The 22047-nt window shown below is 37.9% G+C and overlaps 1 protein-coding gene across 1 annotated transcript in view; it reads left to right on the top strand.

Annotated features, from left to right (window-relative positions):
- ZRANB3 (zinc finger, RAN-binding domain containing 3) overlaps nt 1–22047 on the top strand; it is a 185364-nt gene that overhangs the window by 9406 nt on the left and 153911 nt on the right. Inside the window, exon 3 of the mRNA XM_006880806.1 lies at nt 5465–5550. Within this exon, the coding sequence (XP_006880868.1) occupies nt 5465–5550 (86 nt within the window). The remainder of the gene's footprint in view (nt 1–5464; nt 5551–22047) is intronic.

Here is a 22047-nt window from a genome sequence, read left to right on the forward strand (position 1 = left end):
TGACTGGGATAATTGGGATGGGAGTGTTGAAGACAGTGCGATTGGCACAGGACAGAGCGGAGTTTAGGGCTGTTGTACATAGGGTTGCTATGAGTCGCAGGCGACTCGACAGCACATAACAACAACAACAACAGGTATGCTGATGAATTATTTAGATGAAAATGTTGATGTAACTCTATACAACTGCATATATTCATATATATATAGACATATACTTATTTATTTTTGTAATTCCATAAAAGTTCAGAGACAGTCACATTCATGTATTCTCTGAGGTTGAGAAAGTCTGACCTAAGGACAACGACTTACCTTTATTTTTTTGTAAAAAAATTTATTTTCTTTTAGTTTGCTTATAAAGTTTGTATCCGTTGTGTTTCACACTATTCTTCTTTCACATTGTGTTTCATACAATCATTCCCATTCATTATGTTTTATAAAATTAATCACCATTGGATTGTGCCCACCATTACCCTGTCTCTTCAGGTCTTAGCTGGATCTTTTCCCATTTCCTTTAGTCCTTCCTCCACCCACTAAATTGTGCATCCCTTTGATTTCACCCGTACCCATCCTCACCCCTTTGTTCCCATATCTTGCCCCCCTGATCCCTATACATGTTTTATTAGTTATTCTTCTATTTTTACAATAATGGTATGCAGTGCTTGTCCTTTTGAGACTGAGTTTGTCTACAGTCTCTCCTAAGTTATGTAGTATTTTTTGAAATCTTTGCTCCTGAGTACTAAATTATTATTCCATCGAGTGTACGTACCAGTTTCTCACTCCATTCAGTTGGACATTTGGGTGATTTTGAATAACTCTGCTATTAATATTTGTGTACAAATCTCAGTTCTAATATCTTTGGGTATGTTCATGGTAGTGAAGTATCTGGTTCATAATGAGTTTCTGTGTTCAGTTTTTTGACAAAAAGCAAAACTGCCTTCCAGAGTGCTTGTCCCATCTTACAATTCAACCAACAGTATATGAGAGTTGCCATCTCTCCACATCGTCTCCAACATTTATTACTTGCTCTCCTGCTACACTTTGTCACTGCTACTGGGGTGAAATGATACCTCGTTGTGGTTTTGATTTGCATCTCTCTTTCTTTTGTTGTAACTTTTTTATTTTATTAATTTTAATGAACAGGGATTTTAGATTTCCATTCATTGTTTGCTGCACTTCCCTCCCGCCCAGCTCTCCCCTCCCCCCAACAGTTCACTCCTCTCTTTGAAAAGTAAATGAAAAACTCCCTCCCTGGTACCCAATCCCCCTGCACCCCTCCCACCGCCCCAAGTACATTCCATTATGCAACCTTAATTGTGGACTCTTGTGATAACCATAGTACCCTATCATACATCACTTTTAAATTATTCTGTCCCTCATCTGTTTCAGTGCAGTATGCACAGTTTATCCAGTTTTTCTCAGTCTTACCCCAACCCTGATATCAGTCCCATTTGACAGCAGTGACACCATGTAATATTTGTCCTTTTGTGACTGAGATATTTCACTCAGCATAATGTCCTCCAGTCTCACCCATTTTGAATAATATTGCATGAGTTCCTTGTTTTCCAATGCAGCATAGTATTCCATTGTGTATATATAACACAGCTTCTCTATTCATTTGTTTGTTGATGGGCACCTGGGTTGTTTCCAGCTCCTTGCTATTGTGAACAAAGCCACGATAAACATGGGTATGCATATATCTGCTTGGATGTCAGTTATGGTCTCTTTGGGATATATCCCCAGTGGTGGAATTGCTGGGTCAAATGGTATCTCTATTGGCAACTTTTTGAGAGAGTACCATACCGCCTTCCACAGTAGTTGCACCATTTTACACTCCCACCAAAAGTGAATAAGGGTTCCAGTTTCTCCACAACCTCGCCAGCATTTGTTGCTTGCTGTTCTGTTAAATTTTGCTGTTCTTACTGGGGTGAAATGATATCTCATAGTTGTTTTGATTTGCATCTTTCTTAGAGATTTGCATCTCTCTTATTGCCAGTGATTTTGAACATTGCTTCATGTCTCTTGACCATCTGACTGTCTTCCTTTGTGCAAGTCTTTCCATGTCTTTTGTCCATTTTGTAATTGTGTTCAGTCTTTTTCTTCTGGAGGCCCAGTAGTATTCTGTAAACTGTGTTAGGAGATTCTTGTCTGAGGTGATATTATCAAATTTTTTTCCTCATCAGTAGATTTTCTTTTCATGCTATTGGAAAAGTTTGTGGTTTTGTTTTTTTTTATGTGCACAGAAATTTAGTTTTTAGAAAATGCCGTTCATTAATTTTATTCTCTCCAGATTGTGTATTTCTGGCTGTATTTGTCGGCCTCTCTATAGCATAGACTAGGTCTTCTAACCTTAGTTCCAGTTTGTCTCTTATGAACTTTATGGTTTTGGGCTTTACTCCCAGGTCTCTGATCCACCTTCAGTTGATTTTTGTTTATGGTGTGAGATGTGGATCCTATTTCAGCTTTCTTCAGATAACAGCCCAGTTTTGCCAGCATCATTTGTTGAAGAGGTTGTCATTTCTCCATTTAGGCTTTGTTTCCTTGTAGAATATCAGTTGACTGTATATAGGTAGGTCCATGTCAGAGTTCTCAATTCTGTTCCTTGGTCTATGTGTCTGTCATTGTACCATCAGTAACATGCTATTTTGGTTATTACCACTGTGTAGAAGGTTTTGAGGTCAGGGAGTGCTATACGTCCTACTTTGGGGTTTTTTTCCCAAAAGTGCTGTGCTTATTCGAGGTCTCTTTCATCTCCAGATAAATTTGATATTTTTATTTTTTATCTCTTTGAAAAATGAATTTGGTATCAGTATTGGGATTGTGTTAAACAGATAGATTGCTTTTGGTAGGATTGTAATTTTCACTATATTGAATCTTCCTATCCATGAACAGGGAAGTTTTCTATAGTTTTCTTTGTACAGGTCTTCTGTGTCCCCAAGTGTCTCAATTTTCTTACATGCCTTTTATTGTTTTAAAATCTACCCTCACTTCGAAAAGATTGAACCAACCACTACTCAAAATAAAAATCTTTTTTTAAATAAAATTTTTGTTATATACTGGTGTGCTTAAACATTGTTTTCCACAGTGGATCTTTCCCATTTTCTTCATCCACCCCTCCCTCCACCCATCTAGTTGTGTGATCGTAAGATTAAGTACCACCATCTCTGGACCATCCTCTCCCCTCTGCTCCCACTTTTACCTCATTGGATCCACATACACATTCTACAATAATGGTCTTACACAGTGTTTGTCCTTATGGGACTCAATTAGTTCACTTAGCATAATGCTCTCTAATCCCTCCCACATTAAATAGTGATTTACAGAATCATTGCTCCTGCATGTTGCATAGTATTCCATCATGTGAATGTACCATAATTTCTAATTTCTCAATCCATTCAGTTGTGGTTGGCATTTGGGCTGTTTCCATGTACTTGTAATTGTAAATAATGCTCCTATGAACACTGGTATGCTTTCCTCCTTTTGTGCCTCAGTTCTTATTCTCTCCAAGAAATAGAATAGCTGGGTCATATAGAATCTCTGTGTTCAGCTTTCTGAGGAAACACCAAACTGCCTTCCAGAGTGGTTGTATCAATTATAATTTTACCAACAGTAAAATTATATCTCCTCTTTCTCTCCAGACCCTCTCCAACATTTATTACTTGCTGTCCTGTTAAACTTTTCCACTGCTACTGGGGTGAGATGACATCTCATTGTGGTTTGATTTACATCTCTCTTATTGCCAGTGGTTTTGAACATTTCTTCATGTGTCTGTTGGCCATCCGAATATCTTCTTCTGCGAAAAGTCTTCTCATCTTTTGCCCATTTTGTAGTTGTGTTATTAGTCGTCTTCTTATGGAGACCCTGTAGGATTCTGTCAACCTTTGATATGAGACCCTTGTCTAAAATAGTATTACCAGATGTTTATTCCCCAGACAGTAGGTTTTCTTTTCATCAAATTAAAATCTTCATCACAGTCACCTTCACTGGCTTCAAATGCTGGTTTTAAATAATTGGAATGGTATTGAGCCACTTGTTCCACTAAAATAAGCCTAGATAACAGGCATATGCACATGTTAACTCACCTACACATATTAAGGTGGGAAAGATGTTTAGGAACAGAACTCATTCAGAAGCTGGGGCTGTCTTTAAATCCAATTTCAAGAAAGCATTTACACTTATTATAGTACATATACATAATTTTTAATTGCTTTTCAGCTTCTAAATTGTGCTTTAATATTATAATTCATTGCTTATATAATATTTTTTTAAAAAGAGATACACATTTTTCACTTATTAAGATGGCTAGGTTCCAAAGCCCAGAGTGTTATTTGAAAATTAACATTATTATAAAATAGAGGATCAGTATATCATTACATTACTGTCAAACCTCTGAGAATCATAATCCAGCCAAATTGATACATAATCTTAACCATTATAGCCACTATTACTCTTTTGTCACACCTCCACATTTATTACTGCCAAGTTTTCATTGTAAATGTGAAAAATCATACAAAAGATTTATTCTTTTACTATTGTCTATTAATACAGAAATATTGTCTATTAATACAGAAATGTCAGGCCACTTCCTGCAGGGTAAGGACATACATGTGGCTCGGGAGTCTTAGTGTCAGCTGGAGCAGCCTCTGGCTTCCGGAAGAGAGGCCAGGATAGAACGCACAGGGCTTGTGGCTTTATTGTTGCCACAAGTGGGTGTCAGCAGAGAGGACTTGCCAGCTGAACTGGGGGTCTCTCGCCCAAAGGTTGCCAGCATTTGGGCGTTCTGGAATGGTAAAACTGACAGGCCCCCGGGCCTGTTTTTTATTGTTTTCCTTCGAACATTCTTTTAGGTCATACAGCCCTGGTGTGTCCACTTACCATACAGAGGTCACCCATGGTGGACAGTGTTTGGTGGCACTCCCTGACTAAAACAAGCTTGAAGCAGGGATTGTATCCACTTCCAGAAAAAGCTTGCCTCCAGAAACCCTATGAACCTGGAGAAAAGATGAAAGTCACACAAGTGTTGAGGACTTTTGTTCATAGGGTCGCTATTAGTTGCCTAGACTCGAGGGCACTTAACAACAAGAACAACAACAATTATCTATTAATGTCAGATAACAGCATAGTTGATAAATGGTTATATGTATACTTCTAAAGTGCCAGCAACTTTGGACAAAATTGTAATTGTGTAATAAGAATAGTATGTATAGTATCCTATTCATAAAAGTGGATATGTACATATGATTACATAGACATAGAAAATGAATATATAGGCATGTTTTAAAGAAACATGTGGCTATTTCCTCTGTAAAATAGGATCATTGTATTTGGAGATGGAGTTAAGGGAGCCCTTGAGGAAAAAAGAGGTATTTTTCTTTCTTAATACTGTTTCATTAATTGATTTTTCTTACAGTAATAATAGCTTACTTGAAAATATCACAACATATTAAGTACAATTATTTCATTACAGCTTTTCATGCAAATTGAAGCTCTTTTTCCAAAAAAATTTGGAACATGGACTGAGTACTCTAAAAGATACTGTAATGCACATGTCAGGTAAGACAAACTGTGTTCTATACTGTTAACATTAGGCTTTATTAGTAATTTTTTTTTGTCACCTATTTTTCAAATTTGTGTTACCTGTGGCGTAATCTCTCTTTTGGTTGTTGTGTGTGTGTGTGTGTGTGTGTGTGTGTGTGTGTGTGTGTGTGATTTAAGTGAATGTTTACAATCCATAATGCTTTGTATTTTTTATGGAGCAATTTCTTGTTTGAGAGTGTGTGTGTGTATGTATCTGGTGGCCTAGTGGCTAGAAGCTGTGCTACAAACCCTAAGGCACACAGTTTAAATACACCAGCTGCTCTATGGAATAAGGATGGGCATTCTCCTTCCATGCAATTAACTGCCTCTGAAAACCCGCTTGAGGGTCAGCTATGGGTTGGTTCTGACTCAATGATACATAACAACAACAATATTTATATATCAGTTTTAATTTTTTCTTCTTAAATTATTGAATTTATTTTTGTTAACTTCATTGGAAAAATAGACAATAACTATCCTCTGTTGAAGATTATTCAAAAACAACTGGAATAACACATCAGCAGTGAACTGCCAGAAGTCCAGGCAGGGTTTAGAAGGGGTCGTGGTACTAGGGATATTGTAGCTAATGTTAGATGAATCTTAGCTGAAAGCAGGGAATAGCAGAGGAATGTCTATCTGTGTTTCATTGACTATACGAAGGCGTTTGACTGTGTGGATCATAACAAACTTGTGGCTGACTCTTGAGAAGAATGGGAATCCCAGAACACTTGATCGTTCTAATGCAAAACCTATGCTTGGACCAGGAGGCAGTCATCAGAACAGAGCAAGTAAACACTACATGGTTCAAAATTGGGAAAAGCGTACGCCAGGGATGTGTCCTATCTCCATACCTTTTGAACCTATATGCAAAACGGATTATCCGGGAGGCTGGGCTCTATGAGGAGAAATGTGGGGTCAAGATTGGTGGAAGATCTATCAACAATCTGTGTAATGCAGATGACACAACCCTGCTTGCTTAAACTGAGGAGAACCTGAAGCGCTTGCTGCAGAGGGTCAAGGACTGCAGCCTCCAATATGGATTGAGGCTCAATGTCAAGAAGATAAAGAGATTCTTACCACTGGGACAATTGGCAGCATCAGGATTGATGGTGAAGCAATTGAGATTGTTCATAGCTTTAGAGTGCTTGGCTCCACAGTCAACACTCTTGGCACCAGTAGCCAGGAAAGTAAAAAGCATATTGCCATGGGAAAGTCTGCTGTTAGGGACCTCTTTGGAGACTAAGGTGTGTCTGATACAGGCCATAGTCTTTGCTATCACTTGTTATGCATCAGAGAGTTGGACAGTGACGAGGAGGATAGAAAGAGAATTGTTGCCTTTGAGCTGTGGTGCTGGAGAAGAGTATTGAGGGTACCATTGACTGCTAGGAAAACAGATTCATCCTAGAGAGGGTGCCACTGGGCTGCTCCTTGGAGGCAAGGATTCTGAGGCTCCATCTAACATACTTTGGATATGTTGTAAGGAGAGACAGGTCCTAGGAGAAGGATATCATGCTTGGTAGGGTGGAGGGACAGTGCAGGAGGAAAAGGCCCTCTATGAGGTGGATTGATTCAGTGACTGGAGTAATCGGGATGGGAGTGTCAGAAACAGTGAGATTGGCACAGGACAGAGCAGAGTTTAGAGCTGTTGTACATAGGGTCGCTATGAGTTGCAAGCGACTTGACGCCACATAACAACAACATCCTCTGTTGTTACAAGTGAATAGGCACTAATTGTGCCTTGGTTGCACAAAAATTTGAAATCTCCCCTTTAGAAATCTTATACAAAGTTAAAAGACAAAAATCTAACAAGAAAAAACCTATTTGTGTCTTACAAATTAAAAGAGAGAACCTAAACAACTGGAGAAAATGGAAAAAGATATAAACAGTTCACAATAAAAGAAATACCAGCAGGCTTCAAATATTTAAATTTCACTTATATGAGAAATTCATATTGATTGATACTGCTCCAGTTGAAATATAAAAATATCACTCATAGGAGAAATTAACATTAAAACTGTATAGATTGAAAAAGCTTTTTTTTTTTTTTTCAGGAATTGCAAAGTTGTTGTTATGTGCTATCGAATTGCCTGCAACTAATAGCAACACACTGTGTATAACTACTCTAAACCTTGCTCTATTCTGTGCCAATCTCACTGTCTCCGACACACCTACACTGTCTCCGACACACCTACACCCATTACCCCAGTTACTCAATCAATCCATCTCATCAAGGGTCTTCCTCTCCTGCTCTTTCCCTCGACCCTCTAAAGCATGACGTTCGTCTCCAAGGACTGGTACATGTCCAAAGTATGTCAGACAAAGCTTCAGAAACCTTGCCTCCAAGAAGCAGCCTGATTTTTGATCCTCTCTAGGATGAACGTATTTGTTCTCCTGGCACTCCATGGTGTATTCAAAAGTTTTCCAGCACCACAGCTCAAAGGCATCAATTCTTCTATCGTCCCTTGTCATTGTCCAGCTTTCTGATGCATGGAAAGTCAATTGCAAAGACCATGGCCTATATCAGGTGCACCTTAATCTCCAGACTGACATTATTGCTCTTCAGTACTTTGAAGAGGTCTCTGACAGAAGACTTTCCCAATGCAACACATCTTTTAATTTTCTGATTGCTGGTACCAAGAGTGTTGATTGTAGAGACAAGCAAAGTAAAGCTGTTAACAGTCTCAATCTCTTCACCATCTATCATGATGCTTCCAGTTGGCCCAGTGGTGAGAATCTTTGTTTTCTTGATATTGAGCTTTAATCCATATTGAAGACTGCAGTCTGGCCTTCTGTGACAAGTGCTTCAGATACTCCCCAGTTTCAGTAAACAGGGTTGTGTCATCTGCATAACGCAGATTGTTGATGAATCTTCCTCCAATCCTGATTCCACATTTCTCCTCATAGAGCCCAGCCTTCTGGATAATCTGTTTTGCATATATATTGAGAAGGTATGGAGATAGGACACATCCCTGGCGTACACCCTTCCCAATTTCGAACCATACAGTGTTACCCTGCTCTTTTCTGATGACTGCCTCTTGGTCCAAGTATAGGTTTCACATTAGGACGATTAAATGTTCTGGAATTCCCATTCTTCTCAGAGTCAGCCAGTTTGTTCTGATATACATAGTCAAATGCCTTTGCATAATCAATGAAGCACAGATAGACATTCTTCTGGTATCCCTGCTTTCAGCTAAGGTCCATCTAACATCAGCTACAATATCCCTAGTACCACGACCTGTTCTAAACCCAGCCTGCACTTACAGCAGTTCTCTGTAGATATGCTATTCCAGTCATTTTGGATAATCTTCAGCAGAATCTTGCTTGCATGTAATATTAATGATATTGTTCGATAAGTTAAAATAGAAAACCTAATAAAACACTTTATCTATGAGCTTATGAGAAAGCACACATTCATACGTTACTGCTACAGGGTTTTTTGTGTATATCTTTAAACATTTTTAAGCACATGCATTTTGATTCATACAGTAATTTAAATTCAAGAAGTTTATCCAAACTATTTTGTATCTATATCTATATAATATTTATAAATATATGCATATTTCTTTTTATACTACATGTATATGCCTATTTAAAATCATAGAGTTACAAAATGATGAGTGGTTGTCAAGAAGTAAATCAATATAAGACTGTACATCTGTATAATGCAATACTATATCATATTTCCAAAGAAAGACACAGTTCTACATTTATTAATAACAATGATATTTGAATAAAATGAAATTCCATTTGATGACTGCAGGTCTGCAGTAGGCTTTGAGAACAGGAAGTCTCAGGCCTCCTATTTTGTTTTCTTTTTCAGTAGCAGTTTGTTTATCAGGAGTCTCTTTGCCTTCCATATACTATTGGTGATTTCCTTTTCCGTCTCTGAATAATTATGATGGAATCTGTATTAGTTTTGCTTTGTATTTATAGATTGCTTTTGTTGTCTTCAAATTGGTAAATCTTTCAATCTATGAATATTGGGTCTTTTTCTATTTATGTAATTTTCTATTGGTTTCTTCTATAAAAAGATGAAATATACATGAAATGTAAACTATAAATAGTTTTCTAGGGTTTTTTTTGTTTTTGTTTTTTTTTAAAGTGTAATTTCCATTTTATTTTCAGACGAGTTTTTTCTTCAGCCTTTTAAGGAATCAAATCCTTACATAGGCTTTGGTGGTGGTCGTGGGGCAGCACCTGCAGGTCTAAATCTAGGTGGAGGTGTCCGGTCCTTTCGGGCTTCACGAGAATGGTTCCTCACGACATTGCTGTGAATGGCACAACTCACACAGTAGTGCAGTTTCACATAGAGCTTTGGAAGCACATAGGCGTCGAAAACACTCGCTTCGGTAATGTCCCTGACAGCAGCTGCCTCTACTATATTTCGGATTACGAACTTCTTAATTGCCTTGTCTTTGGGCACGCACCGGGCGCAGTTCGTGCAGCAAGTAGGCTGCACGTGGCCGCGGCCCTTTTTGGCACGACCGTTGTTTCTCCTTTTCTTCGTCATGTTGGAAGCGAGGATCCGAGAGAAGAAGACTCGCTACCTCTAGGGGTTTTTTAATGTAGATTTTGTATCTCTTGTTAGAGTTATTCCTAAATATTTCATTTTTGAGTGGCTGTTGTAAATGTTATTGGTTTCCTTATTTCCTTTTCAGAGTTCTCTTAGTTACTTTATGGGAATCTGATTTTTTTTTAATTGATCTTGTTGCCTTTCACTTTACTGAATTGTTCAATTAGATTCGATAATTTTCTTTTCTTTTTTTTCTTTTCTACTAGTTTATTTACAGAATTCGAATACATTGTTTTCAAGAACAAATTCTTCCTGGTTCTCTTACCAACCCCCATCAAATTGTACAACCCCATGATTAATTCCCCCTGCACTTTCTCATCCCTCTGCTTCCAATCTCTCCCACCCCTCTTGGATCCTTATACTCATTTTTCAATAATGGTTTTATACACTATTTATCCTTGTGGGATTGAGTTAGTTCACTCAGCATAATGCTCTCCAGTTCCTCCTAAATCCGGTAATAATTTACAAAATCACTGTTCCTGCATGCTGTATAGTATTCCATTGTGTGAATGTATCATAATTTCTCAATCCATTCATTTGTGGTTGGACCTTTGGGCTGTTTCCATGTTCTTACAATGATGAATAATGCTGCTATGGACATTGTTGTACAAGTCTCCACTTGAGCCTCAGTTCTCATTTTCTCATGGTATATTCCAAGTAGTGGAATAGCTGGGTCATATGGAATTTCTATGTTCAGCTTTTGAGGAAGTACCAAACTGCCTTCCAGAATGTTTGGACCATTTCTCATTACATCCTCTCCAGCATTTATTACTTGCTGCTCTGTTAAACTTTGCCACTGTTACTGGAGTGAGATGGTACCTCATTGTGGTTTTGATTTGCAATATATTCAGTAATTTTCTTGATGGATCATATCATCTGTAAATAGAGAGCTTGCTGGCTTCCACTCAACAATTTCAAGGGCTACTACTTCTGAGAGCAGAACTTTTGTCATCTTCATTGTTATATTTGCAATGTTTTGCACAGTACCTGGAACATGATATTAAAAATTTATTGAATCATTGAATGCTATTTTTTCTTTCCATATCATTCATGACCTAGATAATTACTTTCATTTGCTGCATTCACAGGTAGTACTCAAGCTATTGGGACTACTCAGTTACAACTTCAAACTGCTCTTTAAAATTAGTGTTGCTCTAGAAAATGATTAGCACATATATTTTGGAGGAGTTCTGATAACTCAGATAGGAGCCCCTTGGATATGTATGATTAGACCAAATGAGTTGGATACCAAACCAAAAAATCACTTCCATTTATTCAATTCTGATTCATTGTGACTTTGATAGCACGACCAAGGGAAGTGTGGGAAAAAAATCAAATCTCACCTCTGCTACGTCTCCAAGGGGAAACTGCCCACATGAACAGCATCTACAGTATAAAATTGATCCCTATGCTGTTAGATGTGTCCCCAATGTTACCAACCACTTTCTACTAATTCCATCACTGATGTTCCTGCTCTGTGGGTCTGAAATCAGTTGCATTTGCTACACAGAACTAACATACTTATGAATATGGGGTTTATTAGGGAGCATAACAGGTTACAATTTATGTTGGCAACAAGATACAGTTTCTCAGTCAGAATAGGTTCCAGGCTCTTCAGCCTTCAGCCTTGTGGCTTTAGGCCAGTGTTAAAACATCACTTAGTACTGCCAATAAAGTCCTCTTCCTCTAGTCCTCCTACAAGCTTTGGTAAAGGCTTCTAGCTCTGGGTCTGTGGGATTGCAGTCTTAAGGTCAGCTCTGTCTCATGTCTGGTATATGCTTCTCTGCTATAATTACTATTGCTCTCCTGAAAGTCCAGGTCTAACTGGTATAGGAACCTCTGGCCCCAAAGGATGTATACCATAGTCTCTGTTTCTTCTTCTTTGCTGGTAGTGAGATTCTCAAATTTCTGCCAACCACACCTGCCCAACTTAAACCTGGTAGAATGACAAAATGAGCCAATCCCTTCATGGATAAACAGACATGTTCTATTTATAGGTTTCCACCCTGCTATGTGGCAAAGGGAAAGGCAGTGGCCTAGAAAAGCCATATTGAAGTGTAGACCCACTACACGCTATAGATAGTCTTTCTTAAAACATACCCTTTAGTCTTCTTCATACAGAATTTAAATAATGAGAAAAACTAGAGTTCTCCTTAAAATTATTCTATTTTAATTATATTACAAATCCATTTGCAAACTTATTTAACTATAATGATAACCTATTAGTCTTTACCAGTTTTCTTTTAACAGTGCAAAGAAATAAAAATTATCTTGGTGCTTTGCAGCAGTTTCACAAATTAATGTTTCTTCAACTCAGAAATCAACAATAGAGTCTATTTTTAGTACTGTAAATTTGCCTTCCCACCTTCTTCCTTTCATACAGAAATCTGATTTAGTTTATTATTTATATGTGTCTTTATTTGTCCATATGGGGTGTGTGTGTGTGTGTGTGTGTGTGTGTGTGTGTGTGTTCATAAGAATAAACCAAAATTAATTCTATATCCTGTTTAACTCATGAATTCTTGGCATTTTAAATGAGTTACCTTATGGCGTATTGATCTAGGGTTGGTCTTGTTCCAGATATATTGATAGGAATATACTTCATTCCAACCTTGTATGAAGCTGAATATTAACAAGGAAGTGTATCCTACTTGCTGCCAACAACTGCCTTATGATCATGGGGGACATTACCCTTAGACGAGGCCTGCTCTATGAATGACATAGGGAAGAGCTCCAAGGAATCTCGGTACTTGCCAGTCGAGAACCTGCCTAGCCTTTGCCTTTGATGTTATGTATGATAGTAAGCTTAATATTTATTTAAGCCATCTTGATGCAGATTATCTGTTTCTTATAGACTAACATGATATTTGCTGATGCAATATTCCTAAATATTCACTTTGTTCACATTATGCACCTGTTTGACTTTCTGCTAAGTTTATTGGGAAGGCCTTAGTCACTATTCTTGTAAGCTATAAATGTTAAAAATTTGCCTATATAAGACAGCCATAATTATTTTGACAAGCTCTTAACCTTTTGGTAAATAGAAAAACTCACGTGTGCAATAAGCAGTTGTTTTTTTTTCTCTATTTAGAACTTGTCCTATTACAACAAAATGTGTATCTGCCCATCCGTTACTTCCTATTGCAAGTACTTGTTTCTAAAATAAATTATTTTTATTTTTGGAAATTACTTATTGTTGAGGAAATTATATTGTATTCATGGTTTTTATTGAAAACCATTTCAGATAAATGTAATATTTCCCAAAAGTCAATTATTTTCTTGCAAGTTCCATTTCAAAAGTTTTGTGTTATTAATTTATTTCTTGACTTTGAAAGCACTATAGATTCTGACTAAGATGAAGACATTTCCTGGCATTTAAAGTTAGTCTGTGAAATATTGTATATTTTTTCCATAATGTTTTGATTCTATGAAGGTGTTATTTTCACATTGTAATTTTGCAGAAAGCAAATTATGATTAGCTATTCAGTTCTAGGCGAATATTGTATATTAGAAGTATCAGGAATGTATTAAAAATAACATTAAATGATGCTTGAGTGGGAAAATATAACTTTGCCTTTATAAAGTTTATTGCATACCTAAGTAATAAATAGTATACTGGTGCAAATGTAGTTGAGAGATAAGAAATCAAGGTCTGGGTATCCATTTCCCTGATTTGATTTGAGAGATATAGAGAAAGGCTAATCAACCAGAACATGGCAGGTCCAGAATACCACTCTGGACTACATATAGTGGAAGATATAAATGAATATGATGTGGAAGGGACAGCACATTCAGTTGCCATTTGTCCTCTTACTTGCTCATAGTGAACTCTCTGGCTATTCATATCCACAGCTGCTCTGCAGGAGAAAAATGGGCAGTCTTCTTCATAGCAGTTTACAGCCTTGGAAACTCAAATATAGGGTCAGCTGTGAGTCAGTGCCTGCTCGTGGCAAAAAGTTAAAGTACACAGAAAGAAATGGCACATACCTACTAGTCTAGTTGGTTTTTATCAGCACCTGCCTTCAAAAAGCATGCTGTGGAAATACATTATTCCTTTCTGTAAAAGATTCAGACTGTCATCATATCTGAGTGGTAATTTATCAAATTTTCTTTCTGATGTATCATGCCAGTTTCACCTATGACCATATAAAAATTATATCTATTCCATTTGAAAATATCCCACATCTCAGACCTATAAGAGAGTACGTTGTTGTGTATCGTAGAGTTGGAACAACCCATAGCTGACCCTCCGATGGATTTTCAGAGGCAGTTAATCCTTTTCCCATGAAGCAGCTGGTGGTCTCGAACCACCAGGATTGCAGCACAGCTTCTTGCCAGTAGGCCTCCAGAGCTTCCTATAAAAGAGTGTATATAAAATGGGTGACTCTGGAGAACATTATGCTGAGTGAACTATCTCAGGCACAAAATGATAAATACTGCATAATACCAGTGTTGTAAAACAGGACTGACATAGGTGTTGAGGGAAAACTAAGAAAAGGGAATAAATAATATACACTGCATTGAAACAGATGAGGGAAAGAATTGCTTAAAAGGAATATATGATTAGGTATTATTTGTATGACAGCAGTCCAGAATGACAACTGCATAGTAAAGTAGACTTTACTATGAGGTAGTGGTGAGGAATTGTACAAAAATGAAAGAATTTTCTCTTGAAAGAGAAAAGCAAACTAAAGGGGGGCAGGGAGGAAAATGTGCAACAGTGAATGAATGGAAATCCAAGTTTCCTATAAACTTTCCTTTACATCTCAATAAAAAGAAAAAACAAAATATGTATACATCCAAATCTACAAAAGAATAAAGAACATGGTTCAAATGCACCAGCTGCTTTTCAGGCAAACGATGGGCAGTTCCCTCACTTGCAGTTTACTGCCTCTGAGACCCACTGGAGTGTCAGCTTTGGGATGGTTTCAACTTGATGGTACTCAACAACAACTGAGAGTACTAACCTTACCAAATCTTCTTTTCATATCAGTTCCCTATGAGAGGAAAAAAGCTAAGTTTTAATTTTTTTTCTCAGACTATCTGCTTATTTGTTCATAACATATTTTCTCAATGTCCTTTTGTATTTTGTTATTTTGTCTTTTTTTAGATACAAAGAGAATGTTCTTATTATTCTTTATGCCTGCATAGCGTTGTGTTCTAGGGAATGTACCAAAATTTTTGGGGTGGTTGGAAGTTGAGGGAGTTTACATCTGATAACTTAAATGCTCTGTGATTAAGTAAGAGGGAAAGGCATAAATACAGAAAAATGGAAAAGTAGTGGTTGAAAGTTGATGGAAATTTAAGTGGTTTGAAATATGGCCTAATGAGGGAATAAAATAACAAGATTAGTGTGACGGTATGTTGGGGCAGCATTGAATATCCATTGGAAATCAGCAGCACTAGATTTATGGTAGAAGCACTCTGCTCCAAGGTTCACTCTCATTGGCAACACCCAGCAGCTTGAATACAGTCTTGAAAGAGACTTATAGTGGAGCCATCCAAGCTGAGTTGGTTGGAGCTTTTTGTTCGTGCTAACTCTCTTTCCCCAGCAGTTTGTTATGAATGGACTGGGGAACAAGGTAATCTAGGCTGGATGATAAGATCTAGGGTACTCTTGTGGCGCAGTCAGTAGGGAGTTGTGCTGCTAAACCAAAGACGCCTCTCTTGTCAGTTCAAATCCACCAACGGCTCCAGCTGTGAAGATAAGCAGTCTCTTCACATGCATTTACAGTCTCCTGAAAACCCACTGGAGGGTCAGCTATGTGTTAGTTCCAACTCAGCAGCATTGGATTAAGAACTGAGTTTAATTATGAACTCAGAAATCAGAATGCACTTTGAAACCAGGAAAATACTGTGTATTTTTGTGTGTGTGACAGTTGACAGAAAGATCGTATTAAAAATTGGAAAGATAGTTCTTGTCATTTTAAAAAAGTGAGCTAGAATGAAATGTCTGAATTAAAATGGCAGAGCTGTTTTTCAAGGTTATAGCCATGAGAGTGGAATGATAGGAGGTTGAAGGTCACCGGAGAACAGGGAATACAAGGAACTAAAAGAGAATGGAAACTTGTCTTTTAAGACGCATGTTAAAAAATGACAGCATATCTGTGAAAAAGTGACCAGCCTTATGAGGGAACATCTTATACAGCTCTCCAAATGCCTGGTTTATTGATTATCCACCAAAGATATAATTTAAGAAATGTCTGTGATAGATGACTAAGAGATAATGCTTCTGAAGCCCATAGTAATTTCATAAAAGAAGACCAAGAGGAAGAGCTCTTTAAATAATTAAAGATCTGCCATGTTTTAAAATAGTGAGTCTTTAATTAATAAAATATAATTATAGAAAAAAAAAATAGTGAGTCTTTGTCACCCCAGAGGGCAAAAGTAGAATTAAGGATTGACCCTTAGTAGGAAAGTAGATTTTAGCCTAATTAGAATAAAAACGTTTAAAATATGCTTACATATAACAGTACCAATAAGTCAAATGTTACATCTTATCTTTATTTCTGTCCTTGTCCTTACACCTAATAAAATCTAGTTTTCAAAAAGGTGTTACTTCACCTTATCTCATGCTTTACATTGTCATTGTACATTATTCTTCTTTTACTAAGTCAAACAACAAGAACTGTTACAAGGAAAACTTTCCCATCCTCTACTGCAGATATACCTCAGAAAGTATGCCTGGGGTTCCAGACCCTCACAATAAAGTGAATATAAAAAATATCACAAGTCACACAAATCTCGTAAGTTTTTGTTTGTTTCCCAGTGCTTGTATAAGTTATATCTACACTATACTGTAACATATTAAGTATGCAGTAACATTATGATAAGGTCTTAAATATTGTAAGAATTACCAAGACATGACATTGAGACCCAAAATGAAAACATGCTTTTGGGGAAATGGTCCTAGTAGCTTTGCTTGATGCAAGATTGCCAAGAGCCTTCAGTTCATAAAAGTACAAGCAAGCAAACAAAACAAAAACAAAACAAAAAAAAAAAGAAAGGAAAAGGAAAAGCTATGAAGTGCAAGAACAGGCAGTATGCTTGAATTTGGTTATTCAGATGCTAAATTTATTTAGATAAATTAAGAATTTTTTCTAAAAAATCAGATGCTTGAGTTTTTTCCCCTTTTCATTTCTTCACTATATCAAAATTAATTAAGTTGGTTGTCCCATTTTTCAGGGATGAGTTATGAGATTTTAAATTTTTTAGTAAATAGTAGGGGGTTTTGTTCCCATATATTTTTATAAGAATTTTAGACTCTGCTAGTCTTATTCTTTGGAAGTAAGCGAGCTGGGAGTTTAACAAGGGATATGCTTTAACAAACTGCTGCAACCCTGGATATGCTCTCCAGGTTGTATCAAGAAAACTGGAGGACAATTTTACCTGCCAGCCGACTGGAAGAGATCCCTTTTTATTCCCAGTGATCTAACAGAGTGTAGAAATTATTGAATAATATCACTACTATCACATGTATAAAAAAATCTTGTTGAACATTATTTTAAGAGGAATGGAACAGTATATTGACAGAGAAGTTCCAGAAATACAATCTGGGTTTAGAAACATTACTGCAAATGTCAGATGGATCTTGGCAGAAAGCAGAGAGTACCAGAAGAATGTCTGTGTTTTACTGACTGTTCAGAAGCATTTTACTGTGTAGATCACAACAGATTATGGTTAATCTTGAGAAGAATGGGAATATTGGTTGTGCTCATGCAAAACCTATACTTAGACCAGGAAGCAGTCATATGAACAGAACAAGGAAATACTTCAAGGTTCTGAATCAAGAAAGGAATGAATCAGGAATGTATCCTTTCTCCATTTCTTTTCAATCTATTTGTGAAACAGATCATTCAAGGGGGCTGGACTTTAAGAGAAAGACTCATCAACAACCTGTCTTATGCAAATAACAGAACCTTGCTCAACAAAACCAAAGAGGATTTGGAGGGTAAGCTGCATAATATCATCAACTGCAGTCTTCAATATGGATTACATCTCAACAACAAGAAAACAAAAGATTCTCACTACTGGGACGAATGGCATCATCATGATGGATGGAGGAGAGATTGAGATTGTTAACAAATTCATCCTGGTAAGGTCCATAATCAACACTCCACACATCAGTTGTCAGGAAATCAAAGTTGAGTAGCTTTGGGAAAGTCTACCCTTAGTGACCTCCTCAGAGTGCTAAAGAGCAATAATGTCAGTCTAGAGACTAAGGTACACCTGATCCAGGCCATGATCTTCACAATTACTTGCTATACATTTGAGAGTTGGACAATAACTAAGAATGATAGAAGAACAATCAATGCCTGTGAGTTGTGGTGCTAGAGAAGAGTATTGAACATACAAACAGGTCTGTTCTGGAGAGAGTGAAACCATTTTGCTCCTTAAAAGCAAGCATTTTGAAGCTCCATCTCACATAATTTGGGCATTTTGCTAGGAGGGACTAGTCCTTGGAGAAAGACATCATACTGAGAAAGGTGGAGGGTCAGCACAGGAGAGGAAGACCCTGGATGAGATGGATTAACACAGTGAGTGATTGTGGCAATGGGGGCAGGTGTATCAGAGACAGTGAGACTGGCTCAAGATTGGGCAAGGTTCAGAGCTATTGTTCATAAGGTTACTATGAGTGGTAGTCAACAACAAATAACAATTACATTCATTTTAATGGTCTGATTCACGTTTTATTTTTTATTATTTTATTTTCTTTCTACAATATTATGTTGTTTATAGTATACAAGTTTTGCATCTATCATGTTAAATTTCTTTTTAATCATCTTATTTTTAATTCTAGTGTAAGTAGAATGTTTAGCTTTTTTTGGTTTATTTATAATTCATTTAGAGAAATTTAATTAAGTTTTGTATGTTGTTGTAGTTGTTGTTATGTACCATCAAGTCTCTTGTAACTCATAGTGACCCTATGTACAAGAGCCCTAAACCCTGCTCCATCCTGTGCTAACCTGTCTCCAAAACACTTACTCCCACCACCCCACTCACAGAACTGATCCATTTCATTGAGGGTCTTCCTCTCCTGCGCTGTTGCTCCACTCTCCCAAACATGATGTCCCTCTCCAAGGACCAGTCTCTCCATGCAACATGCCCAAAGTATGTTAGACGGAGCTTCAGAATCCTTGACTCCACAGAGCAGCCTGGCTTCACTCTCTCCATGACAAACCTGCTTGTTCTCCTAGCAGTCCATAGTATATTCAACACTCTTGTCCAGCACCACAGCTCAAAGGCATCAATTCTCTTTCTATCATCCCTATTCACTGTCCAGCTCTCTGATGCATAGCACATAATTGCAAAGACTATAGCCTGGAGCAGGTGCACCTTAGTTTCCAGCCTGACGTCGTTGCTCTTCAGTACTCTTGAGAGGTCCCTCACAGCTGACTTTCCCAATGCAATTCATCTCTTGATTTCCTGGCTGCTGGTACCAACAGTGTTGACTATGGAGTCAAACAAACTAAAACTGTTAACTCTCTCAATCTCTTCACCATCCATTTATTGGTCTTTAACCTGCAATTTTGTGGAGCTAACTTTTCAGTCACACTAGTTTTCTGCTAGGTGGTATATCTGTATCATCTTGCACTGCTAGCCAAAAGACCTTGAGTTTGAATCCACGAGTGGCTGTGAGGAAGGGCAATCTCTTTAACTCTTTAATACTTTCAACTCAAGTCCCAGTGTAGGATCACATTGAATTGGAATTGACTGTGGCAGTGAATGAGTGAATTTTTGGATGGATTCCTTAGAATTTGCTGTATACACAATGTCATCTATAAAGAAATCATTTTACTTCCTCCTTTTAAATCTTGATGTCTTTTAATTAATTTGTTTTCCTAATTGTCCTACCTAGAACTGCTGATGAAATAATTGTTGTGGTTAGATGCCATCAAGTTTATGCTGAACTTTGCCCTTTCATGCATGCACCAGCCTCATGATCTCATCTGTTCAAGGTCATTGTTGTGGTCACTGTGTCAGTCCCTCATGAGGGTCTTTCTCTCTCTGATCCTTCTCCTGTCTCAGCATGATGTCTTTTTGCAGGTTGGTTATTCCTGACTACATACTCCAAGTAGGTGAGCCGAAGTTTCACCATCCTTCCCTCTAAGGAGCATTCTGGTTGCACTTTCTCCAAGATATATTTGTTTGTTCTTTTGATAGTCCCTGGGATATTCAATACTCTTTTCCAGCACCACAATTCAAAGGCATTGATTCTTCTTTTGTCATCCTTCTTCATTGTCCAGTTTTCACTTGCAAATGAAAATAAATAATTGTTGCTGTAGTTAGGTGCCATTTAGTTGGAACTGACTCATCGCTGACCCTTCGGCAGGTTTTCTGAGACAGTAAATCACTTGGGAGGAGATTGCCATCTTTCAGCTGGTGCATTTGAACTGTGTGCCTTTGGGTTGGCAGCATAGTTTGTTATCACTAGGCTACAATGCTGGCATGATGAATAGAGACTTTATCTCGACCCTCCAGATTTCCACATAGCATATCTGCCCACCGCCCCTAGATTCAGACTCCTAATACATTTTCTCTACAGAATATAATCTGATCTCTTGGGGACAGATAGTAACAAGAGGCTGAGCTTGGTTATGTAACTATGCTTTACACAGGTTCTCAATCAGTGGCCTGCATTTAGCTATCATGCCATTCTTGCATGACTCAGGCCATAGTCTTTGAAATTGCTTGTTATGCATCAGAGAGCTGGACAGTGACTAAGGATGATAGAAGAAGGATTGATCCTTTTAGTTGTGGTTCTGGAGAAGAATCTTGAACATACCATGGATCATCAAGAAAACAAATAGGTCTCTCTTGGAGAGGGTGAAACCAAATTTTTCCTTGAAGACTAAGATTTTGAAGCTCTGTCTCAAATACTTACGACATGCAGCCAGAAGGGACCAGTCCTTAGAGAAGGACATTATGCTCAGAAAGCTGGAGCGACAGAGCAGAAGAGGAAAACCCCGGATGAGAAGGATTGATACAGTAACTATGGCAATGGGAGCAGGGGTGTTAGAGTCAGAGAAACTGCCTCAAGACAGCTTCAGAGCTTTTGTATATACGGTAGCTATGAGTCACAGGCAACTAGACAGCACATAACAACAACAACAGCATTCCTCATATACTTTTATATTTATATATATGTTCATATAGGGAGCATGGGTGGCCGAGTGCCAAGAAGCTGCACTGCAATCATGAAGGACACTGTCCAAATCCACCAGCTGCTCTGCAGGAAAAGGATGGGCAGTGTTTACCATGCAATAAACTGCCTCTGAAAACCCACAAAGGGTCAGCTATAAATTGGTTCCAACATGAAAACAAACAACAGTGTATATTCAAGTTCACACTTTCAGTTCCTTTGAGTACATTATGTAGGAATGGAATTTCTAAATTATATGATGATTCTAATTAACCTAATTCTAATTAACCTAATTATATGATAATTCTAATTAACAAAAATTCTGTAGGACAACCACCTGGCCAACTGACTAGAAGAGATCTGTATTTGTTCTCATTCCAAATAAAGGTGACCCAACAGAGTGTGGATATTACCGAACAATGTCATTAATATCACATGAAAGAAAGATTCTGCTGAAAATTATCCAAAAAACAACCGGAAGAGCCCATCAGCGGAGAATTTCTGCAAGTGCAGCCTGGGTTTAGAGGAGGCCGTGGTACTGTTGTTGTTGTTGTTATGTGCCGTCGAGTCGTTTTCGACTCATAGCGACCCTATGTACAACAGCCCTAAACCGTGCTCTATCCTGCGCCAACCGCACCGCCTCTGACACACCCATCCCGAGTACCCCAGTCACTGAATCAATCCACCTCATAGAGGGTCTTCCCCTCCTGCGCTGTCCCTCCACTCTCCCCAGCATGATGTCCCTCTCTAAAGACCT

Source organism: Elephantulus edwardii, unplaced genomic scaffold (assembly GCF_000299155.1).
Source record: "Elephantulus edwardii isolate Elephantulus edwardi_28Jun2011 unplaced genomic scaffold, EleEdw1.0 scaffold00010, whole genome shotgun sequence".
Taxonomy (NCBI): Eukaryota; Metazoa; Chordata; class Mammalia; order Macroscelidea; family Macroscelididae; genus Elephantulus; species Elephantulus edwardii.